The 27,916-nt window shown below is 51.7% G+C and overlaps 10 protein-coding genes across 10 annotated transcripts; 5 read left to right on the top strand and 5 right to left on the bottom strand.

Moving 5' to 3' along the window:
• Positions 1-1,043: 1,043 nt before the first annotated feature.
• Positions 1,044-3,487, bottom strand: COCVIDRAFT_102674 (hypothetical protein; the record flags this gene model as incomplete). The annotated part of the gene is made up of 2 exons (XM_014699819.1): positions 1,044-3,105; positions 3,171-3,487. 2 exons carry the CDS (start codon positions 3,485-3,487, stop codon positions 1,044-1,046), a joined length of 2,379 nt encoding a protein of 792 aa, XP_014555305.1.
• A 603-nt stretch (positions 3,488-4,090) lies between these two features.
• On the top strand, positions 4,091-5,801 carry COCVIDRAFT_27778 (hypothetical protein; the record flags this gene model as incomplete). Its single annotated transcript, XM_014699818.1, has 3 exons — positions 4,091-4,186; positions 4,239-4,970; positions 5,025-5,801. The coding sequence occupies 3 exons, from the start codon at positions 4,091-4,093 to the stop codon at positions 5,799-5,801; spliced, it is 1,605 nt and encodes a 534-aa protein (XP_014555304.1).
• Positions 5,802-6,752: 951 nt separating this feature from the next.
• On the bottom strand, positions 6,753-8,291 carry COCVIDRAFT_17143 (hypothetical protein; the record flags this gene model as incomplete). The annotated part of the gene is made up of 1 exon (XM_014699776.1): positions 6,753-8,291. The coding sequence occupies one exon, from the start codon at positions 8,289-8,291 to the stop codon at positions 6,753-6,755; it is 1,539 nt and encodes a 512-aa protein (XP_014555262.1).
• A 1,821-nt stretch (positions 8,292-10,112) lies between these two features.
• Positions 10,113-11,382, bottom strand: COCVIDRAFT_38941 (hypothetical protein; the record flags this gene model as incomplete). The annotated part of the gene is made up of 5 exons (XM_014699817.1): positions 10,113-10,291; positions 10,350-10,511; positions 10,809-11,169; positions 11,229-11,262; positions 11,336-11,382. The coding sequence occupies 5 exons, from the start codon at positions 11,380-11,382 to the stop codon at positions 10,113-10,115; spliced, it is 783 nt and encodes a 260-aa protein (XP_014555303.1).
• A 326-nt stretch (positions 11,383-11,708) lies between these two features.
• COCVIDRAFT_38940 (hypothetical protein) lies at positions 11,709-12,551 on the top strand (the record flags this gene model as incomplete). The annotated part of the gene is made up of 3 exons (XM_014699816.1): positions 11,709-11,748; positions 11,850-12,130; positions 12,195-12,551. The coding sequence occupies 3 exons, from the start codon at positions 11,709-11,711 to the stop codon at positions 12,549-12,551; spliced, it is 678 nt and encodes a 225-aa protein (XP_014555302.1).
• Positions 12,552-12,869: 318 nt separating this feature from the next.
• On the bottom strand, positions 12,870-14,072 carry COCVIDRAFT_102739 (hypothetical protein; the record flags this gene model as incomplete). The annotated part of the gene is made up of 1 exon (XM_014699815.1): positions 12,870-14,072. One exon carries the CDS (start codon positions 14,070-14,072, stop codon positions 12,870-12,872), a length of 1,203 nt encoding a protein of 400 aa, XP_014555301.1.
• A 258-nt stretch (positions 14,073-14,330) lies between these two features.
• Positions 14,331-14,787, bottom strand: COCVIDRAFT_17139 (hypothetical protein; the record flags this gene model as incomplete). The annotated part of the gene is made up of 2 exons (XM_014699775.1): positions 14,331-14,390; positions 14,422-14,787. 2 exons carry the CDS (start codon positions 14,785-14,787, stop codon positions 14,331-14,333), a joined length of 426 nt encoding a protein of 141 aa, XP_014555261.1.
• A 2,032-nt stretch (positions 14,788-16,819) lies between these two features.
• Positions 16,820-20,702, top strand: COCVIDRAFT_38938 (hypothetical protein; the record flags this gene model as incomplete). The annotated part of the gene is made up of 2 exons (XM_014699814.1): positions 16,820-19,838; positions 19,888-20,702. 2 exons carry the CDS (start codon positions 16,820-16,822, stop codon positions 20,700-20,702), a joined length of 3,834 nt encoding a protein of 1,277 aa, XP_014555300.1.
• Positions 20,703-22,121: 1,419 nt separating this feature from the next.
• On the top strand, positions 22,122-24,910 carry COCVIDRAFT_102679 (hypothetical protein; the record flags this gene model as incomplete). The annotated part of the gene is made up of 4 exons (XM_014699813.1): positions 22,122-22,882; positions 22,933-23,190; positions 23,239-24,724; positions 24,782-24,910. The coding sequence occupies 4 exons, from the start codon at positions 22,122-22,124 to the stop codon at positions 24,908-24,910; spliced, it is 2,634 nt and encodes an 877-aa protein (XP_014555299.1).
• A 359-nt stretch (positions 24,911-25,269) lies between these two features.
• On the top strand, positions 25,270-27,709 carry COCVIDRAFT_102783 (glycosyltransferase family 66 protein; the record flags this gene model as incomplete). The annotated part of the gene is made up of 4 exons (XM_014699812.1): positions 25,270-25,426; positions 25,496-25,576; positions 25,640-27,386; positions 27,439-27,709. The coding sequence occupies 4 exons, from the start codon at positions 25,270-25,272 to the stop codon at positions 27,707-27,709; spliced, it is 2,256 nt and encodes a 751-aa protein (XP_014555298.1).
• Positions 27,710-27,916: the final 207 nt, after the last annotated feature.

Here is a 27,916-nt window from a genome sequence, read left to right as displayed (position 1 = left end):
GAGTCTAGCGGGGGCTGTCGCTTGCGCTGAAAGCAAAGCAGGCGATCACTTGGGCAACGTAGGCACGATATGGGACCGTGCACGTAGAGGGTGAATGAAGCAGACGGAAAGCGACCTTGGGTCACAACGCAGGGCGGCTTGAATCTAGCCCTCGAAATTGCGCGATAGTTTCTTTACGTGCTCCAAGTCAATGGGACGTAGCAGTGAGTCATGAGAATCAAGCTGCGACAAGTCCGCTCCTTGACGTTTCTTTTGCGTGCTCTGCTATAGCCAGTCGTTCTGTAGTGCACTAGGCAGAGACTTTGCTCGGGCGAGCACTTTTTCAAGAATTCAAATGTGTGCCTCCTTATACTGTCGCGGTGAATATCTCATTCGCGTCCTGGAATCGATGCGACGCCGAAGAGCGAAATGGAGTACGCACTGACGGGTTGAGTATTGGTAGGCAGCAGTCAAACAGCAAAAGCAGGGACGGCAGATACGGTTCGCATACGTCGACACGGCGAGGCGGACGTTTGCCTTCTGGGACAAGGCAAGGAGTGGAACGATTGGAATAGGATGGGGTGGGGTGGAATGCGGCGGAGGGTTGCCCTAGGAACAGGCTCTATGACAGAGGGTCAGCGTGAAAGTGCCTCGCAGACTAGTCCTTGGCGCGATTGCAATTGAGGCCGGTACACACCTTGCTAGCAACAAAACCAAAGCAGACGAAGACTCGACACGTCAAAAGGGAATGAAAGTAACTTTGGACCTGTCGCGCGGCTTGTGAGACTTTGGGAGCGGCCCGCGCGCGTCCCGTCATTGGCTGTCTTCCGGGAAAGGTGGGTCGCCCCCTGCGCAAGGCAGCAATCCGCTGTCTGATTTCGCCTCATGAGTTCAGTCACGTGTTTTCGCGTCACCGCGTAAAGAACAACTTACGCGTCTATTGACGTCATCTAACTGCTCACTATACAACCCCCTCCTCGATGACATTTCAGATCTTGTATATACTAAGCATGACGGCCTGTTGCTATTCAAAAGTCTCCTCGGCTCAATCATTTGACAGCAGCTCACTCAATCACAATGTCGACCCACTTTCGTGAGTCGACTTTTGCGCCTCCATCCATCCACCCATCCAAGTAACAGTCGCCGATGATCTCGTACTTAGGCCTATACACTGCCTTCTCCCTACCCACATCAAACACGTCATGGCCCAGTGGACGTAAGACGAATGGTGTCTTTCCTCCAGGCAGAAGGAATAGTTGGTCTCCAACAGCCATGTCCGCTGGGCCCAGCCCGATCAGCCCATCACTGCAGATCAGCCGTCGCGACAATGTCGCGATGCTCACCGACCGCTCTATACTAGGAATCTGACTCTTCTCTCTGTCCGCATACAAGCCTACACTAGTTCCGTAAGCGGTTGTGAGTTGTAAGACCAATTCTTGGTAAATCATTTTCCATGCGCCCCCTTCCCCAGTCATCTCCTTAAGGACTGACATCTTCAGTCCGGAGGTTTGCATTAAGTCAAGCAGTAGACTGTACACAAGGTTGCGGTCCTCCAAGTGCATGGGAATATACACGGTGTCTGGTGCATCTGACAAGCCCTTGTCCGGTGCTGTCGGCCATACGAAGAGGAAAAGACTCCACAGCTCCGCTTTGCTAGACCAAACCCCAGCTTTCTCTCTGTTTTCTGCACTGCTGAAAGGTGACATGTTCGAATATCTCATCCATGTTTCAAAAGTGGACATGTCTTCGGGCAGTACTCTCCGTATGCTCCCTGTGGTTGCGTGTTCGTGGATTGCATCGGCGCACATGGTCCTCCAGAACTTGAACAGGGGAACTCTCTGTGATGGCTGCATACTCTCAGTATGCAGCGAAAGCTTCTCCTCCCCGAACGGTTTCGCATATCGCAACCACATATGATACCATTGTAAGAGCGTGTGCCGGCTGCTAGCAGGGTCGTCTCCCCACATGATCTCGCCCACCTCCTCCACTCGCATAATTCTCATGCCTTGTAAGCTGAGTTTGTCCCTCAAGTACATATATCTGGGGCGGTTTAACTGTACAAGACTTCTCTTAAATATCATAGATGAGCCTCCAAAAATGGATTTGATGCTGCTCGTCGGTGTTATTGAATCTGGTGTAGCTTCTCTTTCGCATGCGTTGTAGTATTTTATCGCTTTTGCTCGCAAATGATATGTATGACTTCCCGGCGCACCCCAATCCGGAACCCACGATGGCAAGTCACTTCTGAACTTTCTTCCCAGTTCCGTACTAAATACTGAAAGCGATTTGGTCGAGTATATTGATTCCAGCGTTGCTTGGCGATAGACTTCTTTTTCGCTCAGTGAGTAATCTGGTGTCAAAGGTTCTCTACCAGGCACAACTTCTGCTATGCTAAGGAGAGCGAACACCTTGTCTTTGGGTTCAGATGCCTTCCTATCTCGGAATAGCCTTAGCAAGTCCAACAGGCCCAAGTAAGCCGTTTCTGACTGATGAGTATGGTAACGCTGTCGGAGATCCTCTATCTTTGACATGGTCTCGAAACTGTTGCGCACGACAGCTTCTTCGTCTCGAGGCAATTTTTGGAGAAACTCACGGCAGCACGAACTACTGTGAACTCGGTACTCCTTTGCGGCCCGAGCGAATATTATCCATGGCGCAGAGATTGTACCGTACAGAATAACAACTTGGGGAGGAAGTGCCACCTCTTGTATTACCCATATTCTGGACCACCAGGGCGTAAATGGAGCATGCATGAACATTCGCAGTGCCTCGAAAAAATGCATACTGTTCTTGTAGCTCTTGTGACCCTCGGAACTTGTGCCTGCTTCTTCCTGCCCACCATGAGCGGACAAGATTTCATGCAAGTGATTGGACTCGCTCAACTTAAAGAAGAACTCAAACACGTTGTATAGTCCTGGTTTGTCACTTGGCTTCAAGGTTGTTTGAGCATGGGGATGCGTACGATATTTTCCAAAGTCTAGAATAGATGTTGGCTCAGTCGATGCTCCAACAGTGCTATCAAGGCTCTGTCCCAAGTATACAAGACATTCTTGGCAACTCGCATAAATGCGTCCCATGAGCTGGACCTGATGAGTCCTTTCTTCGCCATTCGCCTGGTCAATGCATCTGGAACAAAAAACACGACAGGGTTAGACCTGAACTGTAGATACATGAGGATCAACGGTACTCACAACGCATCAACCCAAAGGACTAATCCTCTGTTGTACTTTGCTCGTAGGTGTCTCAACGCACTCTCCAGATTCAAGGTCACGGGATAGCTACGACCATTAAGTCGGACGGATCGTTTGTGCAACTGTGAGCCCCATACATAGGATAATGCTCGGTATCGCGCGAATTTGATCTCGGCGCTGGAGAGTTCGCAAACGATGGGATCGGCCCATCTGCCAGGCTGCAGCCATAATACCCTGATCTCGCCTGCTCGAAGCGGATCACCAGGATATGTCGGTTTCGTTGGCACACTCAGCGCACTAGAAGGTGAGAGGAACATGCTTCTCTATCCACATTGAGCTATAATGGTACGAGACCTACCGTAGGACTGGGCGTATAGTTTGGCATGGTGCTCGAGAGGCTAGCGGAACGGTGGGCCTTGTGTATATGTACTTACTGCTCTTACCCCGCGTCATGTCAGGCCTACCATCAACCAATAAACGACAGAACAACCCTCGCCTTGCAAGACACGCTAATAGAAGCAGATATGGTGCTTTCAAGTGCGAATGTCAGTGTATTCTACCACTGATGTGGTAGTCCAAATTCACTATCCCATTAATAGGACAGGTCGGTGGAGATTCCTCACCCATTCAAATCTCCGAAGTGGAAGCCATCAAACACGATGATATGGAGACATTCGTCATATCTGTTTTTCAATAAGGGAGAGCGACATCATTGCAATCCATGTATGGGTATGGGGAAAGGTGGAAACATACTCGAAACATGTGCGAACTGCCCATCTCTCATGGGTCTTACCCGATGTGGCATAGCTCGACGGAAGTGACATCTGGCTCCAACCAGACTACAAGAAGTCCGCAACCAGCTCCACGTAGTGTGCCCTCAATTGACTTGACGCCCCTCGGCGCTCCCGGCAACTCCAAACATGAGAGGTCTATGGGCGCTTCCGGCCGTGTTGCGCATCGCGCTCGCGAGCCAACATGCGTTCAGTGTTTTTGATGACTTACTCGCTTTTCCCCAGGTATGACGCGCTATGACCGACATCATAGAACTACACGCTAACATGCCCCGAGTATGAGGTTTTATGGCCAGACACATTTATCACCGAGAATGAAGCGACTTCCCTTCTTGCAAGCGGATCACCCAGCTCGAGCTCAGCGACACCAGGATCACAGGAAACACAGGAACTCTCCAAGCGCGATAAGCCGGTTGCGGACACAACACCCATAGACGATGCGCTGGAACATACCTACGAAGCAGTAGTGTTACACGGACAACGATACTTGTGCAGCATACCTATAATACCTGAAGAAGTCGCCCAGAACGACACAACCTCTGCGGAGGATGCAAAAGCAGAGGAAGAGAAGGAGCTTGTACGCGCAACGGACCGTGGATGGGAGCTGCTTGAGGGCATGCGAGACAATTGCATATACTATCTGAGCGGCTGGTGGAGTTATAGGTTTTGCTACAAGGGCGAGGTCAAACAATTCCATCAACTTCCACCGGGTCGCGGAGTTCCCATATACCCGCCAGTAGAAGACGAGAGCGTACACAGCTTTGTGCTTGGAAGATTTCCTACAGAAGAGAAGAGCAAGAAAGCGAATGCACGCAAGACGCTCGGCAATGAGCAAGGCAGCAAGGAGGGCTTTGATGACGAGGGTGATGAGGATGAGGGGGATGCCGAAGCAAAGGGCTTGGAGTTGCCCAGGCTGGAGACAAAAGGCTCGAGCAGGTACATGGTCCAACGGTTATCCGACGGCACCGAGTGCGATCTGACCGGTAAACCACGCAAAATCGATGTTCAGGTGTGTACTCCGACGCGATTGCATTATGCCTTGCCATACTGATGCAACATCTAGTTCCACTGCAATCCGCAGTCGGCTGACCGCATTTCCATGGTCAAGGAAACGAGCACATGCTCGTACCTAATGATCGTCGACACACCCCGTCTTTGCCACGACGTTGCATTCACACCACCACAGGAGAAACTTGCTCACCCCATCATCTGCGAGCCCGTCATAGCAGAGTCAGAAGTGGAGTCCTGGACTGCCGTGCAAGAATCCACCAAGTTGGCTGCAGCTGAGCGGCTCATAGCCGCCCAAAAAGCTGCTGATGATGCCAATATGAACCCGCTCCGTGACATTACAACTGGCCTTGAAGGCTCGACAAAGCGCGGACCTATCATTGGTGGTATCGAAGTCGGCGCAAAGAAGCTTGTCGGTAGTGAGGGCAAAGTCATCGAGAAGTCGCTCGTTGTGGGTGGTGGCAAGGAATCTTTCATTGTTGTAGCCAGCAGCGACGGAAAGCAAATGACCAAAGAAGAGATGAAGAAACACGACATAGGCAATCTCAAAGATGTAGAGACGTTCAAGAACACCCTGAAGAAGAAGGCAGGGAAGAAGGGATGGAAACTGGTGCTTGCAACTACGCGTCAAGGCAGGGAACTAAGAGGCATTATTGATACTGAGGATGACGTCGGCGAGAAAAAGAAGAAGAAAAAGAAGGACTCGAGCAAGGATGAAGACGAGGAGACTGCGGGTATGGGAAGAGAGAAGGAACGAAAGAAGGACACTCAGCAGGAAGATGAAGAAGACGTCCAAGAGGGGAGTGAGGAGGAATACAAGGATGAATTGTGATGTACTAGATTCTGCTTCACTGCTTGTAACCATTATGTAGCCCTTTTTACGAATTAATGATTAAATACTTTTGCATTTGCTTTCAGCAAATTCTCAGACGCCCCTGGTAAAGTAGGGTACATACTTTTTCCAGCTTCACCAAGACTGCAAGTTTCCCAGTCCACATATTCAGCGTCTCCAACACAACCAACAACACCCAAACACCCCCCCCTCCTCTCCCACCCATCCTTCTCAATTCAATCCTACCTCCCCTCTCCCTCCCCTCCTTTGACTCACACACCCCCCACCCCAACCACACCCAAAGTCCGCGCCCGAAAGATCAAAAGCGGGGCGCACAGAGGCGCAGCCACGAAGGACTACATACTTTTGCACGCGAAACAAGACTAAACCGTACAGGGACGCATGTGTAAGTGTGCAGGTTGGAACTCGTATATGCGGGTGGGGCTGTCTTTGCTCAGCCACGGTGGGTTAGTGCGTGGTCGGTGAACGAAGGGGGGAAGGAGGGATGGGGGGCAGATAGTGGAGGTGGGGTCGGGCGTGGGTAGGGAGATAGGCGGGTGTGGGATTACGGATTCTGGACGAGGGTACAATGATACGGAGGACTATTTCGTGTGGGCTGTTAGGATGATTTGGTGTGTTGGGGGCTGGGAGCTGAAGGAATGGTACATTGTTGTTTCAACCGCGCGTCAAGATATGCAAAATCCAAAACTCTGTAGGAGAATCATATATTCGGGTGATGATGATGAGATATACTATCAAATTCGACAACGAGATCTAATCTCGGGGTTGGAAATAGAAGAGAAAAAAAAAACCAGAAAAAAGGGAGAGGGGGTATCCAGCTATAATGACCGTGCACCAGCATCATGTCTTTCCAAACAAAATCCTCAAAACAAACGTCGCTCGCAATGAGCTGCGATACAAACAAAACAAAAAACGATTTGGCTATTCCCTTCACTCCTCCTCAGACTCCACATCACTTTCTACAACAGCAACCCTGCAGGGGTTACCATCACCAATGCTCCAACCACTTCCATTTCGTACAATGAGACCCTCATCGAGCAAATAAGACTCAAGTCTCGTATCCTTATACCACATAGCGCAATCAAGCATATCAGCTCGACTCGCATGATCCTTCTCAAGATGGCGTCCGATATGCTCGATGCGCTCATCCCAAGAGTTTGCACCTTCGAATTCGCAGTTGCAAAAGAGGCAGCTGGAATGCTGAGGCGGGTCGCGTAGCCAGCGGTTGCAGCGGTTCTGGTGCTCGGAGAGGTTGGCTTCGGTGACGGGGTACTCCTTGATAGATTGGGGAGACTTGTCTTTGGGGGCGGCGTGCATGCGGCGAAGGTGCTGGGTGAAGAGGTCTTTGCGGTTGAAGTCGTTGTGGTATAGAGCGTCGTCGTCTGGGTCTACCGACGGCGGGCAGAGATCGCAGCGCCAGTAGCCAAGCTTAATGTGTTGGGTACTGACGTGCCTCTTCCACTCGTTCTTGGAGACGAAGTCGGACTTGCAGCCGTATACAGCGAATGGGCAAGGGAAGGGGCGGCGATAGTCAGGGTGGGTGCTCAGGTCGATAGGACCCTGGGAGGCTTTTGAGGTCCGGCGTTGTTTCTTCTCGGATTTGATCGAAGTCGTAGGGCTTGACGCTTGTGATTCCTTGCGAGTGTGTGCGCGACGCTTTGATGTACGACTAGAGCTATTGCTCGACACTGTCGACCTTTTCCTCTTATTAGACCGACTAGACGTCGGACTATACTCGGAATCTGAAGTGGACTCTTCAGGGAAATCGACTGGTTCGACTGGTTCAACTGATTGAGCGTCTCGTGTGGATAGGCCAATTGCCGAGTCTGCATAGGCTGTGTACTCTGTTGTCTCTTCTGTCTTGACAGTTCCTTGCTGGTGGTTAGGGACGGCCTCTTGTTTGACATTACCATCTTCGACTTCCTCTGCAACTGCCTCCGTCACGGGGGTGTATTCGAGTTGACGAAGGGTACAGTTACCTGGAAACGGCGGAACGTCGACCTGGTAAGGAGCATTATGAAATTGCTCGATCGATAAACAGGGGAACGAGGTCTGAGGGTATTCCATAGGACCAGTGTATGGAGTAGCATGGTACATGTACGGAGACCGCAGCTCGTCCTGAGTATTCTGACTGGTGTTGCCAGAGGATGTGCAGTCAGGGGAAGGATGTCGAAGGCTGTCCGATGGGTGCCATTGATGCTCTAGATGTGCTGTGTACTGGTTGTATAGGGGCATGTTTGCCTCTAACATGCCGCTGCTGAAGGGGTACATGTCGTCCATGAAGCGCTGCATGGGTGGAACGCTGATGCTGCCTTCGCCAAAGTCATCGAAACAGATGTTTTCTTCCGAGGGATAATTTACTACATGCTGCTTGTATGGGTACATGTAGCTGTCGTGGTTTGTATTCCAGGTAAAGCGAGACTCCTCCATGTGTGTTTGTGACAAGTCTCCAAATTGGCGGGTGTCCATGGTGAACATTGGGACAAAATCTGAATGTAGGGTTGAAAAATAGTTGGACTGAGTGAAAATGTTAGAATAAACATTTCTGATACTGCTCGACGTTGCTAACTTACTCTAACCGTATCCAGAGATGCCCTAGTTCAAGATATCACTTTCTCTGCGATGGCACAGTCTGCAAGTCAAACCGCAAGAATATAAGGGGACCAGATAAAAGATAGCAAAACCAAAAGAGGCGGAGCAAGTATCAGGAAGGTGGTGGAGATCCAAGGCAGCAAACCAGAGTAGTTTGCTATTGGGTTGCACTGCCCTCGAATTCCGGTACTATGGTGTACCTCCACCCTCAGGCTCTCATGGTCCACAGTGTTTTATGCCATAGAGTCCTCGCAGAGCCGCATCACAGCCACCAATAAAAGTAGAGTTGCCTTGGCGTGTGTTCATCTTGCGCGCTTCAGCTTCACCGGTGGACCGGGCCCCCTGACCAGCTGTCAGCCACCACCTGTTTTACAGGGCTCTGGCTCCTGCCGTCTGCCGTCACGGGCGCATAGAGTGCAAGCCCCAGGGTGGAGCTGCAAATCAAAAAAGCAATCTCGTTAGTCTGGGTCGATCGCTGCCGTATGGCGATACGACGAAGCCAACCTGAGTCAATGAGCTGTTCCGCGGACAGCGTAGCTTGCAGAAGGTGTCCGGAAGAGGGTACGGGCCATGCGCACGTTCAAGATGTCAACCCGCAGGCCCACCAGTTTGACCGTTGGGGGCCAAAAAACGAACAAGTAAACGGACGACGCGCATTCGGAGGACGAACCACCTACACGACAGTACCGACATCTCACTTGGGAGGCCGCACATAAGGGTTCGTGGCCAGTCGCTGCCGGGCTGCTCGCCCGGGTGACCGGCACCAAGGATGCGATTGTTCCGAGGCCTATATCGCACAAGCAATGGCTGATGGGGAGCAAAGAACCCGACGAAGAGGAAGCGCCATTGCCATTGTGGGTGGAGTGTGGAGGATCAGAGGGTGGAGGGGTGGCATGTTTGATTGGAGCTCACCGCAGCACAGCTCATCAGAATGAGGGGCGCGTCTCGCCGAAGACGACTCTATTTGGACATGGAGATAGGATAGAGCATGGTCTGCCGGACAGTGTTTCCCGTGGCTTGTTTAGGATGGATCCATCTGTGACGTTGGCCGTGTATACCGTATGGTGAAGGTAACAAGAGTACGCCTAGGCTGTCTCAACATTTGTGTATTCCGTACGACTTGATGGAGTTGCCTGACAAACTAGGCAGTATGGTGCGTTGGCGAAGGCGCAATTGGGGGCGGAGCATGGCATGCTGTGATGGTGACCGACGAGTGGCGGCCAGGCAACATGGGCTCTGGAGGACTCGCTTGCGGGTCAATGCGCCTCTCAGGTCGAGGACAACGCGCCTGGAGGACCATCTGTTACCCCTGCGTCGACATGTGGACACACTGAACGCGGTTATCGTCAATCAGGAGTTTCTTCTATTTGTCAGGAGATTATCGGGCGACGCAGTGCATAAGTCGAGAAAGTTTCAAGCTGTTGTGATTAGTCCCCTCGCACAAGATGCCTTGGTTGGCACTTGGTCCCGTAGGCGTCCATGTTGGTCCGCAAGCCATGGCACCACTGCCCCCAAAGTTGTGCGACTGGAACATCATGTACGGCACTCATGGAATCACTCCTCTTCGGCCAGGAATCCAAACAAGGTATGGTTGTCGCTGGATAAATCATTTTTCTAGGCCAGTCCTCGATACTTAAGGACGCCACTTGACTACAGGGCTAAGTGACAGCTACTAGTACCTAGCACAATGTAGCGACATCACGCTCCAAGTTTGGCAACCAGTCGGTCTTCGATTCCCTCCAATATCCATCGGTGCTCCAGCACCTCCAGATTCTCGGCTTCATTGAGGAAGAGCTTGTCAGGGTCTTGCTCGGGACCCATCATACCACCCGCGCCTGGATTCGCCATGGCCATCTGTTGTGAAACCTGGTTGGCAGCTGAGGGCCCACTGTCAGCTTGAACTAGTAGTCAGGCGAATGTCTACTGAACACGTACCATTGTTGCTTCCCAGGATAAAGTTATAGACGGGTTGCAGGCCGAACAATGTCAGGAAGTACCAGGACAAACTCGACACCCATCTAACGTCGAGGTCACGAGTACCGACTCCAGACTGGAGCATCGATTTGAATTGTGGCGTCAACGGGAAAGGTAATTTCACTGTGGAGTAGCGCCGGTTAGCATATATCCATATTGCTTTTCCAGCACGGGAGATGCAGCAATTCGATGCGAAGCCATGACTCGAGAGCGCAAAATCAACAACCGCTCGCTTTCCCATGTATACAGGAGCCGAGCCGAGCGAAAGTCGGCATAGCTTAAAACATTCTAGAGCAATAGATCCGAGGTGCCAGCTGAAAATACCCCAGACCCAAGGGCCTGGAGATGCAAGCTCTGGAATACGAGAAGCCATTGATTTCTCCACAACCCGGCGCCTCAGCAAAGGAAATCAGCACTTACTAATAACGAAGCCCGAAAAAAAGGCATTGATCCAGCCCATAATCAGCGTCTGCGGAATCATCATCGTCATCTGGCCCTTCATCATGCCCATCATGCCTTCCATTGCCGCAGGATCACTCATGGGATTCGGTCTAGGCTTCCCCCTCATCTCAGGCTCCGCGAGGAACTTTCCCTCCTGGAACGCCTGCACCATGTATGCCTTGCGCGCCGCAAATGAGGCGGGCGAGATGACGTGCGCGTTTGTGCGCAGATTGACGCCGCGGACGAGCGAGCGCTGCTGGCGGATCTTGGGAAGGTCTTGCTTCTTAGGCGTGGATTGCAGCAGCGTCATGGCGTAGTGGCGGAGGATACCGGTAAGGACCTTGAGATGGGCGTCAGACTGTGGTGCATCATGGAAAATTGTTGAAAATGGATCTGTACCATGACGACGGTGATGGGGAGTAGAATCCACCAACTATAGTAGAAATATTAGCAGCCGTCTTTCGTCGCATCAATGCATCATCCACCACAGGTCGTGAACAACATACAACAGGGCGGGATCCCTATGGATCGTCTGGACTACGGGCTGCCCCATGGTTGGCGGGAACAGGCGAATTGCGCGGGATGGGCGAACGTTGAAGGGAGGGTGGAGGGGCGATGTTCAAAGTCGATGGTTGTCGTTCGGCCCAGAAACGAAGGTCGAGAGTCGAGAGCTACTCCGCCGCCCGCTGAGGCTCCGGCGGGACGACCAGGGTCCGCGCGCTTTGCCCTTGTGGAAAGGTGTCCCATCCACCACGAGCAACGCTCATCACCAATTCCTCCTCCGCAAAGAAAACGAGCGCTAGGCCCTGCGATTCTGAGCTGTCTGTTCCCGGTATCTCTCTAACCTAGTTTGTGCACATCAACTTTGAGAAAACAAACATGTCGGCAACTCAGAAAATCGCAGTGCACTCGCTGCCAGGTACGTTACGCGGGATGCTCAATGTTCAGGAATCTGCAATCCACGCATGCATTATATGTACATTTATATAAACACGAAACACTAACACATACTGTGCACAGATCTCAAGAGCACAACAGACGATGCCCTCCCCAATTACCTCAACAGCCTCAAGTTCAAGCAAATCCACACAAGCACCGACATACGATTAGTCCTCGGCTACACAGCCGTCACCATCGCAGGCGCCCTCTTCTACTACGACTGGAAATTCGGCTGGGAAGCCAGCAAGCCCTTCACTCTCCCCGCCGTAGTTGCCTACTTCGTGCTCAACAGCATCTTCACCTACTGGCTCTGGTTTGTAGAAAAGGGCCTCGTGTACGAGGGCGAGGGCAAAACAGGCAAGGTACGCATTCGACCACCTCCCAAAAAGAATTAACAGGAAGAGACCGAACTAAAAGGTGCCAAAGCTTCGAATATCGTCGTGGACAAAGAAACACATTCCCATCTACGAATGCGACGTCGTATTCACACCTGCCCCGTACGCTTCGAATCCTAAGCAGACGCTGCATATTCGCGCGCCAATGACGCGCTGGTTCACAGAAGATGGTTACTTTGTTGCAAAGCCTTTCCAGCAGTGGCTCGCGTCGGAGATCCCGGTCGTTGGCGCTGCGGACCCGAATAATGTGGTTGAGGAGATTGGTAGGGGAAGTGCGAATATGGACACGACATTGAACCTGAACAGCTCCAATGCCGTTGACATTCTGCAGCAGCTCAAGGCGAGCGGGGCCAAATTCGCGAGCGGCGAGGCCCAGAGACGGAGGTAGATGTGCACTATGTTTCGGAGAGCACGGAGTTGAAATGTGCAAGGCATCGGAGACGGACACTTTTATTTGTAGAAATTCAATTGGGAGCATTGGCTATGGCCCGCTTCAGCTTTTGTAAAAAATAAAAATAAAAATTGGTCGTTGATGATGAAATAAAAATAAAAGAGTCAACCGAAACCCTTTTCTTTAGGTTGGAGTGTCATACCACATGTGTACACATACAAAATACCTCCGAATGCTCATGACATGGAGCTTTTAGTGTTTCCTGAACTATCCAATCTCATCTTATTTTCCTAGCGCCTCCCCCCCCATCTACAACTACTCTTGCTCCAACATGGGCAGCACTTCGAGTTCTCGTTGTATAATTCTCTCAAATTCCTCCCTATCAATACCCGAAGCTCTCGCCAGCCGGAACAGACTCTTGATGTCTGTACTGATGTGCTGCTTGATGGCAAGCTCCGCTTGACTAGAGCTTTCTGCTTTTTGTTCAAGCTTCTCAATCGAGTTGGAAGACGCTGAAGAAGACGGTCGGGGGTGGTTTAGTGCATTGGCCGCCGTGTCTCGGTCTTGGTCGACCGACATTTGATGTAAGGCGCTGTCGTAACTTTGGATACCATTACCATTCATCAGCCCGTTTGTGTGGGCTGATGCAACGGACGAGTCGTAGCCATTGGGTCCGAGGTTGGATATGTCGAGAGCTTCACTTTGGGTGTAGTTGAGAGCGTTACCATTCAATGTAGACTCTCCTGCAGCTGGGCTTTCTTCATCAGGGTCATGTGCGTCAAGTGCTGGCTGGACCTCGGAAGCGTAACGCGCAAAATACTCGAGTTCTGATTGCGTGGGCCCAACTTGCGTTTGGCTATTGCTTATCGGAGCAGGAGAACGCCTAGGTTGTGGTGTTCTCCCAGGAGTTTGGTCATATGCGGCCCAGTATGAGCCATCATCCTCGTCTTCCTCTACGGCCACTTCTGGCTGAAGGGCCACTTGCTGGATTTTGACGCCGTTGCTCTTCACGGTGCCAGACTTTCGCCTGAAGCCAGCTTCATTTGCATCGGCGACGTTCTTGAACCACTCTGTGCCGTCCTCGGCGTCTGCTAGCCCTCTCAGCTCCGCCAGCAGCCAGCGACTTCCCCCTTCACCGCCTGTGCACCAAAGGTAGGTAGGTATAATTCCATATTCGCCCAACACCAATCTTGCATGTAGTGTCTCGGCGTCTGATCTTCGATACAAGATCTCGTCTGGCTCCTCAACCTCGATTTCGCCCGAAGAGGGATGCGGCTCGACGTCGATCTTCTCAATGGCTTCTGGGAGCCGAGACGCCACTTCCTGGTCCCAAGACAGCAGCGGAAGCCACTCGCTAGAGGATAGAAGCTGGACACGCTGGCGAAGTATGGGCGAGAGAAGAGGAAGAAGACCTGGAGGCACGTCTTTGGATGCCTTTGCTGTTGCTAGACAGGCGAGTAACGGTGGGAGAAGCTCTCTCGAGTCGGGCCGTGGGATGATTTCGCTGATTCCAGGCATGATTGGAGTGTGAGTAGGTTGAGTAGTTGTAAAGCTTGACGTTTACTGTACAGAGAAGCAATGGGGTGCTCTTAATTAATGCAGCGCACGTGGTGTTGAACTGTGCAGCCGACCAGAATACGGTGTTTAAAACTTTAGGCGTTGCGAGAAAAGGTGCTAAGGATGTCTGAGACTGTCCGTTCTTTTTCTTGTCAAGCCAGATGTAGTGCTATCGGGCCCGAAGCGACGGAACACTGTCGTGGTCGGTGCTGTGACAGCTCACAATGTAGTGGAGAGTTTGTTGCGCTCTGTTTGTGGTGCTGGGCTAGTCTGGTGATGCTGTCACATGCAAGTGCAGCCGCTTGCATACAAAAGAAGCTCTCTGAAGCGGGGGATGGTGCGAGTGGCGAATACTGGACTGTCGCAGATGGTTCGCAGAGATGATAAAGGGAGAAGAAGAGAGACGAGCAGCAGCAACCAGAGGCACTAATTGTGGCATTTTGACAGCAACCTGGGTTGGGTAAGTAGACAAAGTGGATGCGTTGCTGTTAGCCTCCGTTCCGCCGAAGGTGGATAGCCGTTTCCGCTGAAAGCAGAAGGGCCGGTTGCGCCTGCCCGCACGGCGATATGGAAGGTGCGACTTGCTGCCGATATGGTTAGCTTGGCCTGCCGCAATAGATCTGGTCAACCATCGACAGAGCACCAGATTGCACTGCTCGATTGCAAACACAAGCATCTTGAATCAAATCATGCGTTCCACTTTAGCTAATATGTACCCGAGATGCGGTCCGAGCTGCTTCAATGCCAATCCTGCGCCATGGTTGTACTGAACCGAACCAGACATACTCTACCTACATATGCACACTCTGCACAGACAAACACGGTACAAGATAAGCAGCCTCAAATAATATCAACACCATCACCATCATCATCACCACCACCACCACCACATCGACATTCACAATGACGTCAGCTTCTTCTTTGAAAAGCCAAACTTGGGAAGGCTGCGGGTACCTTGCATCCCTCAGCAGACTGAGGCACCATGCCACGATACCGTATCTATACCTTGGGCTCTGCTCTGCTGTAGTACACCTTCCTCTCTCCGACCTCTCCACTCTATTTATACGTGGGCGCGAATTGGCGAGCAACTGTGTGCCGGCCTGATACAGGATTCCACCAATGGCAGGCCGGCAACTCGGCATCTGCACTGCCTGGAATTGCATGCCACCTCGCCAGCAGTGTGTTTCAAGGCATCTCATAGTGTGGCTTCCGCTTTCATGACACTTGCCAAAGTTTACTGCTTGAAGGCTGACATGCTCGAAACCACCTGGCTGGAACCACAGCAGTGCGTAGTAGTCTACTACTCAAGACAACAGGCCGTCTTGCCATCCTTCCGACAGGCCCCACCATCAGCCGTTAGTATTTCGCCATTCGCTCGACGAAACCGGGGCTCAGCGACGAACTATGTAATACCTCACCCGCTCGCGACGTAGCTAGAGAGGCTTCATGCCCGTGCGTGGCTGATGGCGCCGATGCAATGTCATCGCATCGCGCATCGCAACATGGACATGTGCGCGAATCGGCAAGGCAAGACAGCGGCTCAAGGCCGTCAACGTGCCACAAGAAGCGTCTGCTGCCATGGCACCCACTCCCCGTGAGGCCCAATGCTAAGCCAGGCATACCTTTATATAGCACCCGCAGCGGCTGCAGACCCGCTAAGCGCCAGCGTATGCGGGCGGGTAGGTGGGCAGCGTTATGCGGACAGCGCGAAGGTTGACCTGATCGTATGCCCCAAACATACAGTGCTGTCCAGAGTGGCGTCGTTGTTGACCGAGGACACAACAGGGCCGCCCGGGACCATACACAGTACCAATTTCTCCATGTGGTTTGAGGCGGAGGCATAGCCACCCGCTCACTCCATAGTCGGCCCCCTGCTCCCGCCTCTGTATAGCATCTGAGGCTGTGCCGTTTGCATCAAGCTTGCCAAGACCCTGTCACGCATCGCCAAATCTGCCTCGAGGCGCCAGTCAAGCTCACAGCTGCCGTCGCATCGTCGCGCTTGTTTTCACCCATCCTGCTTGTTACTCACTGCTTTCCAACCATCAGGACACCCGGCGTCCGCATTGCCTCCAAAACACGGACACAGGCCCGCTTGGCGCGCATTCCCCTCTACCCCAGTCTTACCATTTTGAACATCTTGGGGAATCAGCCTTGACCGGCTCCTCTTACTTTCCCACGTTGCTGCGGCTGGCTCCACTGTCTACTTCGAATTTCACCCTGTTTCCGCCAACCGACTCCTCTTCGGAGACTTGCCTTGTTCTTTTGGCACTTGCTCGCACTCTCTCCCGAGCTTCTCATTCTCCATCTTAGGCCCGTCCCACATTGAACTGCCGGCACCGCCTCCAGCCACAACGGCTCCAGGATCCCCTCCTGTACAAGGCAGATCGCCAACCGGTATCAAGGTCCCAGCCGCCTGGCCTCCCTCGCCATCGGTCACGCCGCGACATTTTTCTGTCTCGATTTACCCTACAGTCAATCCATTTGCACGTCTGAAGGCGTTGCGACACTTACCCCTCCTCTTCTGCCACTGTGGTTTTCGCATAACTTGGATTGGTAACCCATCAGGCAGCACTATGCCACCCTGAATAGCCATACAGTGTCACGTTACCGCTCCGCACCATCCTGTTTGTCGCCACCCTCTGTGGATTGCTGTGATCCAATCTACCATTGAGTCAGCCTTTTGGTCGCCCAGCGCAGTCGGACGAACGATGCAGGTCGATACTCATACACAGCCTTTCCTAGATGCTCGCCGCCAGCAACGCCACCTCCAGGATGTACAGGCTAGCGGCTATCATCCCGCACCTACTACCAGCAATTTCCTAATGCCGGAAGCGCAAGGCGCATTTACCTTCTCTGCGGAACCTGCTTCCATGGTATACGATGCATCCATGGCCTCATCCGCTACTCCTGGGCAAGACACCATCCTCACACCTAATATTGGTTCTTCTCTCGACTCGTCGTTACATCCAGACATGTCATTCCCACCGTCAAATGTCTACAATCCGTCGCAAAACTACCACCTTTCCCCAGGTTCCTACTACGCAAATGGCCAAAACATCTCGCCTGAACAGTCAGTAGAACAGTTCAGCTCCGAAGCTGGGTACACGAGTGACCCCAACTATCAAGATCTCAGCACATGTCCGACTCCAAACTTCGGCGGACAAATCCTTGATGAGTTTTCTGCTCTCAATTTCGCCGACAGCAGTGCGACCAGTAATTTCCAGTCTTTCCAAGGAAACGTTGACATGTCAACTCTGACCACTGGTTCACTGAACATGTACAATGCTCAGCCAGCAATGACTCATTCCTATACTTCGCTGGATCCGCGCCAGCAATTACTATCACCCAGCGCAACCAACAACTCTAGCCCCGCATTGGGCGATGAGAGCTCTACGTTTCCTTCAACGCAGTATAACGGAAACATATCAACACCACCGAACCATGCAAGCCATCTGCAGCACACGACACCTACGAAACAAATGCAAAGTCCAGCACTAACAAACAGTCCTGGCAACGTGCCACCGGCCAACATTCAGCCCCTCACACGCCAATTGACAAGTCCCATCGTACGGGTTGAAAATTATAGCAGCAGCAGAGAAGGATCGCCTTCACGTTCAGATCGTAGCCGATCTATCGGCAGACTGAGCTTCAGTAGTCGCCATTCTGGGAATCATTTATCCCCCTACGCACATAATGATGTCTCGGAGAACGAGTCAGACACTCCAGAACGAACATATATCCAGCCAATGGTCAATAGGCCGGAGCGTAACGAAGATGGTTCATGGCTGGCACCCGGAGCATCTGGCCAAACAGGTCTTAGTCCTGATGATCGCCTAAAGATGGGAGATGCGTGGATCCCCAGCATTGAGGAGATTGCCGAACAGCGATCCAAGGAAGAAAAGAAACTGGAAGTGCAGGAATGGCTCACCAAGAGCGAAGTCGGGAGTGAAGCAGGCGATGTGGCACCCGCAAACAACCTCCTCAAGCCAATGACCGGCAGGCGTCGGGCGAAGAGCCATAACGACATCCAACGGCAGGCTTTGTCTAGCAGCTTTGGTCTCGGCGTCGACACAGACTTTGGCCGTATCGATGATACAGGTATACCCGGTCCGGGAGTATACATTGACGAGCGAAGCGACTTCGGCGATTACGATTACGAAGATGATGAGTCTCTAGAGCCCGAGTCTCCTCCTGCCGTCATCGATTTCGGTACAAGTCACGTCGAGAACTCGTATTTCCCGCCTGTTCATGAGATCGATTTGAATGCCAGTGCCATCGTAAAACCTTGGGTCGATGTACCTTCGGCAGCACCACAACCATCAAGCTCCGGCCGCTATCAGCCACCTACTTCAAATGCTGCCATGATGCGATTTCGATTACGAGCAAAAGATATTGAGCAAGCTTCCCTGGCCGCTACAGTGGGATCACGTCGTCTTAGTGAATCTGATATTGGTAGTCTTCGTGCTTCACCCGGCGTCGCAAAATTGATCGAACCTGACCCAAAAAGGAATAAAGAACGTCAACGCCGACCCAGTTTCCTCGAGACCATTCTCCCTAAGCGGGCGCCAAGCAGTCTACTGAAACGCAAGAGCAGCATCCCTGTTCAACCGTCTGACGCATCCTCGGACAAGTCAAAGGAACCTGTCATGGAGAAACCCAAGCGTATGAGTAGTTGGGGTCGTCCAAAATCACCACGAGTAGATACCAATCTCAGCAGTCACAGCAAAGAATCCGGCCCATTGAGCTCTACGGGCTTGACTGTAGCTCCAGCGGGCCCATGGTATAAGGGAGGACCTAGGAGCGTTATTAAACGTAGTAGAAGCAGGAGTGACATTGGCAAGTCACCTGGTCTTGCAGAGCTAATGACACAGCACGGAGGCCCTCCAATGCCCATGCTTGCCTCTCCTCTTGCAGATACAGAGGCCACGAAGCCCTCTGCACAGCCAAGTCCAGCTGGAGATGACGATGATGACGACCACGATCCAGTGACAATGGACCTAACGGTTCGCACCGATCCGATTATCCCAACGTATGAGGGCTTCAGGACAAACACGCGACAGCTCAACCCACGCCTTGATGACTTTATGGTTGAACGTATTACCCAGGAGCAGATGAGGAGATACAAACGATTGCTGGAATTTAAGGTGAAGCACTTGAATTCCGTACAGAGCAAAAAGTGCCCGTCAGGCAGCTTTTGTACGGACTTGGGTGGAGAGGCAAAATTGCTTCCTCCACGAACAGGAGCGAAAGATGCCGAAGCTCCGTTCATTGGTTTCCAAGTTACTGCCCCTGGCTCTTCCGATGATGATGGCGAGCACATGGTAGAGGGAAATATTGCCCCTGCTGCATTCCCATCAGGGGTACCGCTTCCTCCAGTCAAACGTCTTCCTGCTGAGTTTGAATGTCCACTATGTTTTAAGGTGAAGAAATTCTACAAGCCTTCCGATTGGACTAAACATGTACATGAAGATGTGCAGCCCTTCACATGTACCTTTCCAAATTGTGGAGAGCCAAAGTCATTCAAGCGCAAAGCTGACTGGGTTCGCCACGAGAATGAGCGGCATCGTCAGCTTGAGAACTGGACGTGCCAAATTTCTGACTGTAACCATGTCTGTTATCGTAAAGACAATTTTGTACAGCATCTTGTTCGCGAGCACAAGATTGCCGAGCCACGTCAACGTACAGGTCGAGCTGGCAACAAAGAGGCCCCAACAGCCAATGATCAGGGTAAGATAGGTGTCAACCCACATTACAACGGTTGCTGACAGTTGAGTAGAAGACATTTGGTCCATTGTTGAGAGCTGCCGGCGCGACACTGTAAAGCAGCCAAAGGATGAGCCATGTCGATTTTGTGGCAATATTTGCAATAGCTGGAAAAAGTTGACTGTGCACCTAGCGAAGCATATGGAGCAAATCAGCATGCCTATCCTACCGCTCGTGAACCAGAAGCAGCTCAACGCCGACAGCATCATTAGTCCCATTATAGAACTTCCAGAAAGCCGCAAGCTGTCCATCGCCTCTGCCCGCTCACCCATGGATAACACTCTACGATACAATCCCAGTTCGATATATGCGCCTGGCATTGGCCCCCAGAGTCTCTATTCTCACGATACGAAGCCACAGGTGGCATCGACTACGATGCAGACATACCCGCCGCCACAAATGGTCCCACCATCAAACCACATCAACGAATACGCGAATTATGTCGGTAATAATGCTGGAGGCTATTCTAACCAAACTTATCCCGGGTTTCAGGTTCTCCCAAAGCCCCACAATGGCTATTCCAACGTGCTGCAGATTCCTAATCAATCGTACCAACACAGCAACATGCAGGGTGGAGTACAGCAATACGGCATGACACCTGTGAGCACTGTCCAGCAGCAACAGGCCATGTACACAGACTCTCCGGTTGATACGAATACCACGCCATTTCCTTCTTACTATCCACAAGACCCACAGGGGCTAGCGACTGAGGTGCCTGGCATGAGTTTCGATAGCAGCAACGAAATACATTACCAGCAGGGCAGCACTTATCCCGCCATGTCGTACCCAGCGGCACAACACAACTACGATTACTCGCATCAGCAATAGAGATTATAGCTGGGCCTGAAGGGCGTTTGCGTTTCGCCAACTCTGATTTCAGTTTAGAGAGTTATTTTTTGGGGGGCTTGTTTTTGGCAATGTTTTTTTTACGATATCCATTCGTGCGCTGGAGGGTAAATTTGTGTTCATCAAGCGAGCTAGGCTTAAACGTGTGGAGATAGCTACTGTCCCTATTTTTTCAGATGAGCTGCTTTGTACATTGCGTAGGATAATGGTACAATAGTAAGCTTGAATGGCTCCTAGACATGCACGGTTCGATCCCACTGTACTACGTGGGAGCGTTTCCATTTGGAATTCGTGACAATTGAGTGTTTGTAGCGGGTGACGTGCGAAGCGCAAAGATGGAAAGAAAGCCGCAACCAAGTGGGCTCATATCGCATTCTCACTTGTGCAGGACGCCACGGCGCCGTGCCCACCACCATGACCACGGGCCGTATGCACAGCGAAGCGGCAGAGTCCTCTATGCTCAAACATGGCGATTAATCTATCGAGGCTACCCATCCCATGCGTGTGGTCCCACGCACGAGAGCGGCATGCAACATCCGCGCGGTCGCCCAGTCCGAGTTTGACCAAGTGATTGGCTGAACAGGTTGGAGGACCTCTCTCAACACGGGCAGGTTTACACAGCCCCCACCGACCCCGGCGGTCATTGAGTCCTCCATCTGCAATTCGCACAGACGTTTGGGTGGTGCATATACTTCGCGCTAAGTGAAGCTGCAGGAGGCAGAAGAGGGCAGAAGAGGGCAAAAGAGGGCAACGGTTGCCTTGGAGGAGCCGGTGGGAGGCCGCCCATATCGTCACCATCTCCGTCATCATCGCACCGCCATGACTTGTTGATTGCGATAACCATCGCGATGGGATGGAGCTACAGCGTCGCCCATCAATTCTAGAATCCCAGTCGAATCGGCATTTCTGTGCATCTTTCCTGACACGGCGCCACGAGGGGGGAATCGGCGTCTCGGTGTGCAAGCCTGCCTATTCCTTCTTTCTCCTTACCGGTATACCAGTAGGCAGTGCAGGTCCGTGCATTAGGAGAGTTCGAAACGGAGGACCTCTAGGGCACCAAGACGTCTCTTGCACCACCTTGTTGGATAGTGCACAAGATTGAGGGGCGGCCGAGTGGCGTGCTGCATTTACTAATGCGCACACCTGTGCCTTTTTTTCCTTTACGAAATCTTGCGTACTGTGTACTTTCAGGCAAGCCTCAGGCCGCTCCAGCAGGCTGAACACTTGGATTGAGGTATGTTTTGGATCCGGTTCAACGAGGCCTCCTATGTCGTTTATGCATGTTCAAGTTTACACCCTTTGGTTCAACACCGTTCCACTTCATCTAAGGAGCGGCCAACAAAAACACAACACGTCGATGCCTCAGGCAACCATTTAGCAGGCTGACTCGTGGTAGCAGACATGTCCCAATACTACTCTGGCAGAAGCTACCAGCAGCCCTTCGACTCGGCTTTCAACCATATAGAACATCGCTACAATGGTTCAGTGCCTCGGCTTCACATCAGCACTGCAGAACAGACAGAGCCATGGAATCTGTCACAGCGCCCACGAAGCGTGCAAGATATGAGAGAACAGGCATACAGCCCAGCTACGTCGGTACATACCACGAAAACTACTTCCAGTACGCTGCTACCACAGGGAATGATCTATCATCACTCAGATCTGTCTGCGGCACACAACAGTCTCGGTCTCGGTCTACAGAGTAGCTCGTCTTTGCTCACTCCCAGCTATGGTTCTTCTACATTCAACCCAGCTACACAGGAGGATTCATGGAGTTTGTTCAATCTCCGAAGCGCTGAAAATAGACGGCCCCGCTACGCATCGCGCCAGTCCAATGTTGAATCGCCGCGCTATCCTCGCAATGGACTTCAGGGTAAAGGTGTTGTGCCTTCTGATGATGGCTACTTCTCAGTCAAAACAAGCCAATCAGCACTTGGTAACGAGGCTGATTGCTCCAGCCAAAGCTTGCCAGTAGATTTCTACAACCGAATTGAAAACATGAATGTCGAATCTGTGGCTAGTATTCCAACAGGAGTGTCAACTGTACCCTCGGATCAAATCTCTCGTGTTAGCAGCACGCGTAGCCGTAAGTCAACAAGAAAGTCGATCAAGTGTGATCAGGCCGGATGTGATGAGACATTCAAATGTAATTCCGAGTACAAGTGAGTAGGTTTTGGTTCTATTAATACCGACAGCGCTGAGTTCCAAACAGGAAGCATCAGCTTAAGCATGAAAAGCCATTCACGTGCGACGTACCCAAATGCAAAAGGGCTTCCCAAGGATTTACCACATCAAACGATCTGGATCGACACAAGAAGAGTGTTCACCAAGTAGATTTCAACAACGGATCTTACAGGTGTGTAGGCAAAAATTGTAAGAACAAGGAAAAGATATGGCCACGTCTGGACAATTTCAAACAGCACGTTACAAGAATGCATCAAGACGAAGATGAAACAGATATAATTGAGAGGTAATACTCTGTGGTTGGATGTTCTATCTGACAAGCTAACGTTGGTAGATCGAAGTTGAACCCTGAAAAACGTCCCTCCTTGATGAATCAGGAGCCTGCAGATGCACACATGGACGCCAACTTGCTGGCTGGCATGGATAAGTCCTTCCCACTTAGCCCAACGACGGGTAATTCATCTCCCCTTGACCTTTCAATGAAACGAGACCATGAGCGCTGGTCGTCAATTGATCTGAGCCTAAGTCCTCCCAAGGATGAACACCAAACAATGCATTTTTCAGGAGACAATTCTTTTGTAACACGACCTGCGCATTTTCCTGGACAGCGTCGTGGCCAACGCCGAGCACCGGGGCTGTCGTTAGCTCAGCAAACACAAATCCCTCCCCCTGCTGATGTGTCCACGGATATTGCACCAATAGAAACAATCTCGCAGGCTCCTCTGTCCGATATGGACTACGGGTTCTCCAATGCACCTCAGACAAAGGCCGAGCAACAACGAATGGCACAGAGAAAGCCCGCTGCTGTGTCTTCCCCTTCTAGTTCTTTAGAGATTGGTCATATCTTAAACATCCTACACCAAGGAAGTAGTTCAGCAAAACGAGTTGAGACATTGGCTGAAAACATACAGCCAGGTTCGGACACTCAATCTGACACGGATCCAGTAGTCTTGACTAGACGTGATGCTTTGCAAATCATCAAGTTTATCACACAGAGCACAGACATTGCTCAGGCGGCGCCGTGTAAGGCTGAAAAAAGTCAGACGGCAGGCCTGAGAGTCTGTCCGCGTCCTGGATGCGGGTATGCCGTCAACCGGGATTGTGATTTACGGAAACATATGAAACGGCATGAGAGGCCCTATGGCTGTACGTATCCCAGGTGCCATAAGCGCTTTGGCGCGAAATCAGATTGGAAACGCCACGAAAATAGCCAACACTTCCAGCCTGAGGTGTTCCGATGTGCTTTTGAACTATCTCCCGGTGCGATTTGTGGAGTGTATTCACCTCAAAAGGAAGCATTCGAAATCCACTTGAAGACACATGGCGTTTCTTCTCCTGGAGCCGCAGAGATTCTCAACACACGCAGCAAGATTGGGAAGAATTGTCAAGGGTCCTTTTGGTGTGGCTTTTGTAAAGCTATCATTGAGCTCAAGACGAGGCTCAATGCGGCATGGGACGAACGATTCGATCACATAGCAGAGCACTTGGAACAAGACAACAAAAAGAGCATTGAGGAGTGGATATGTGTCGAGCAGAACAAAACCAAGAAGGAGTTGCTCGAGGAGAGGATGCGAAATGATGACGAAGATGAAGAGAGGGGAAAGAATAATGACTGCGATAATCCGCTTCCACCTCCGCCTCCCCCACTAGAACGCGGACCTTGGACCCCGACATCGACCGGTGCGGGCTTATCACAATCATTACCCTCATATTCTAGTAATGAGGGTAACAGAAAACGATCTGCACCTAACAATGCTGATGACCTGGATCCAAGAAGCAAGCAAAAAAGGAGAACGACTACTATTACGAACAGATATTGCGTATGTCCATGGCACACCACGTCCATACTTTATTGTTGATCGCTAATTGTAGAGCAGTGCTGTTGTCAAGGCGGACCATGCAGCTCACTTCAGCCTTCATGCCTAGACTGTGGCCATGAACTATGTTGGAATTGTAAGTTGATTATAGAGGAGTTTGCGATGGTGGATTCAATGGAACTCTATTAGTGGTGTTGGGCAGGGGCCCGGATGTTGATTTGCGGCGCTTTATTCCCCCTCAAAAACGATGGATAGATTTCTTTTACTGTTTTTTATTTATTTCCTCTATTCAAATGTAGACTCCAAAAATCGACTAGTGCTTTGATTTGATCAAGTGGCTCGTGGTCCATAATTAAGGGCAAGGGGGGAACATGCGGAGGTGTCAGGATAGCATGGGCGATGACATGCGTGTCGGCGAAACAAAGTGCCGAGGCGCGGAGTTGGAAACGTGTGCTCTATCACGATAGCTCTCATCGTTGACGCGGCCCATTGCGACCACCAACCACTCCTTGACCTCTCTCTTTTTTTTTCTGCTTTCACCTGCAAACATGGCTGCCGCCGTAGACGACGGGCAGTTCCTCAAGCAGGCGACTGGTCAAAACACTCGAGGCTTGCTGCGAGTGATTATCCTGTGCCTGATTGCGGGTGCGGCCGTGAGCAGCCGTCTGTTCTCAGTGATTCGCTTCGAGAGCATCATCCACGAATGTCAGTAGTGATGCAATTCGCATGCCACCCGGGCAATTGCATCGAGTCTGGGCTGACCAATTGACACAGTCGATCCCTGGTTCAATTTCAGGGCAACAAAGTATCTCGTTCAGCATGGCTTCTACAGCTTCTGGGACTGGTTCGACGACCGTACGCTCTTCTCCGTGCTGCAAGTAACTCAGAACAACAACACAGACTGACACGATATCACAGGAACATGGCACCCGCTGGGCCGAGTTACTGGTGGCACTCTCTACCCCGGATTGATGGTCACCAGCGGCGTCATCTACCACTTCCTCCGCGCCATTGCCCTCCCCGTCGACATTCGTAACATCTGTGTCCTCCTGGCCCCCGCCTTCTCCGGCCTCACTGCGCTGGCTACATACCTCCTGACATCGGAAATGGTACCCTCGCCCTCGGCTGGTCTGCTTGCGGCCGCCTTCATGGGCATCTCACCCGGTTACATTTCGCGATCCGTGGCCGGAAGTTACGACAACGAGGCCATTGCCATCTTCCTTCTCGTCTTTACCTTCTTCCTGTGGATTAAGGCTGTCAAGATTGGTTCCATATTCTGGGGTGCATTGACTGCCCTGTTCTACGGATACATGGTGTCAGCGTGGGGTGGATACGTCTTCATCACAAACTTGTTGCCTCTGCACGCTTTCGTCCTCATCTGTATGGGACGATACAGCCCGAGGCTGTACGTCAGCTACACTTCGTGGTACGCCCTGGGCACGCTTGCGAGTATGCAGATTCCCTTTGTCGGTTTCCTGCCCATCCGCAGTAGCGAGCACATGTCGGCTCTTGGTGTCTTTGGTCTCCTCCAGCTTGTCGCATTCGTCGACTGGGTCCGCGCACAACTTCCAGGCAAGCAGTTCCAGACGCTTCTTCGCGCACTGGTTCTGGGTGTCTTCGTCATTGGCGTCGGAGGTCTGGTGCTTTTGACCGTCTCAGGTGTCATCGCGCCCTGGACTGGCCGTTTCTACTCGCTCTGGGACACTGGATACGCCAAGATCCACATTCCCATTATCGCATCCGTCTCCGAGCACCAGCCTACTGCCTGGCCCGCGTTCTTCTTCGATCTCAACATGATGATCTGGCTCTTCCCGGCTGGTGTCTACCTGTGCTTCCGCACTTTGACCGACGAGCAAGTCTTCATTGTCATCTACGCTGTCCTTGCCAGTTACTTTGCTGGTGTCATGGTCCGTCTCATGCTTACTCTGACTCCCATTGTTTGTGTTGCATCTGCCATTGCCTTTTCCCAGATCCTTGACACCTTCCTGGACGCCAAGACGCCCAAGCCCAAGACCGAGAAGGAGAGTGCCGATGTGGCTTCAGTTGCAGCGGCAGCAGTGCTCCCAGACGGCCTCCGATCCACCCGCAGCCCCTGGGTTGGTATTTACTCATATGCCTCCAAGCTCACTGTTGTCGGTTCCTCCGCCATCTACCTTGTGATTTTTGTTCTTCACTGCACTTGGGTCACCTCAAATGCGTACTCGTCGCCCTCAGTCGTGCTCGCGTCCCGTACCCCCGATGGTCACCAACACATCATTGATGATTACCGTGAGGCGTACTACTGGCTCAGGCAGAACACTCCCCAAGATGCAAAGGTCATGGCGTGGTGGGATTATGGTTACCAGATTGGTGGCATGGCTGACCGCCCTACGCTCGTTGACAACAACACGTGGAACAACACACACATTGCTACCGTTGGTAAGGCCATGAGCTCCAGCGAGGAGGTCAGCTACCCGATTATGCGCCAGCATGAAGTTGACTACGTCTTGGTGGTCTTTGGTGGTCTTCTTGGCTACTCCGGAGACGACATCAACAAGTTCTTGTGGATGGTCAGGATTGCCGAGGGTATCTGGCCCGAGGAGGTCAAGGAGCGCAGCTTCTTCACATCGCGAGGTGAATACCGTGTTGACGAACAAGCTACACCAGCCATGAAGAACAGTTTGATGTAAGTTGCCTGGCTCATGGTTTTGAATATTACATACTGACTGCTTCCCCAGGTACAAAATGTCATACTACAACTACAATGCGCTTTTCCCTGCAGGTCAAGCACAGGACCGTGTCCGTAACGCGCGTCTGCCTGCTCAAGGTCCGGAGCTTAGCACCATTGAGGAGGCCTTCACCAGTGAGAACTGGATCATCAGGATTTACAAGGTCAAGGACCTCGACAACTTTGGTCGTGACCACCAAAGCGCGGTTTCCTTTGACAAGGGCCACAAGAAGAAGCGCTCTACAAAGAGGAAGGGTCCCAGGGTACTGAGAGTGGAGTAGGTGGTCCAAAAAAAACGTAAGAACTTTGATAGAAACTTAGTTACTGTATAACATAACACACTTCTGGCATGATTCGCAGGGCGGGCGTTTGGCAGGAATAAAAAATATTAGCCACCAGTTTCCGAAATGGCCAGGTGAATTGTATCAGTTGGAGTTGGGTCTCAATTGACGTACACGTTTTGTATTGTGCACGCGGTCTTCACCACA

Source organism: Bipolaris victoriae, assembly GCF_000527765.1.
Source record: "Bipolaris victoriae FI3 unplaced genomic scaffold scaffold_57, whole genome shotgun sequence".
Lineage (NCBI taxonomy): Eukaryota > Fungi > Ascomycota > Dothideomycetes > Pleosporales > Pleosporaceae > Bipolaris > Bipolaris victoriae.
Note: the sequence above shows the minus strand (reverse complement) of the source record. Positions and strands in the feature narration are given on the sequence as shown.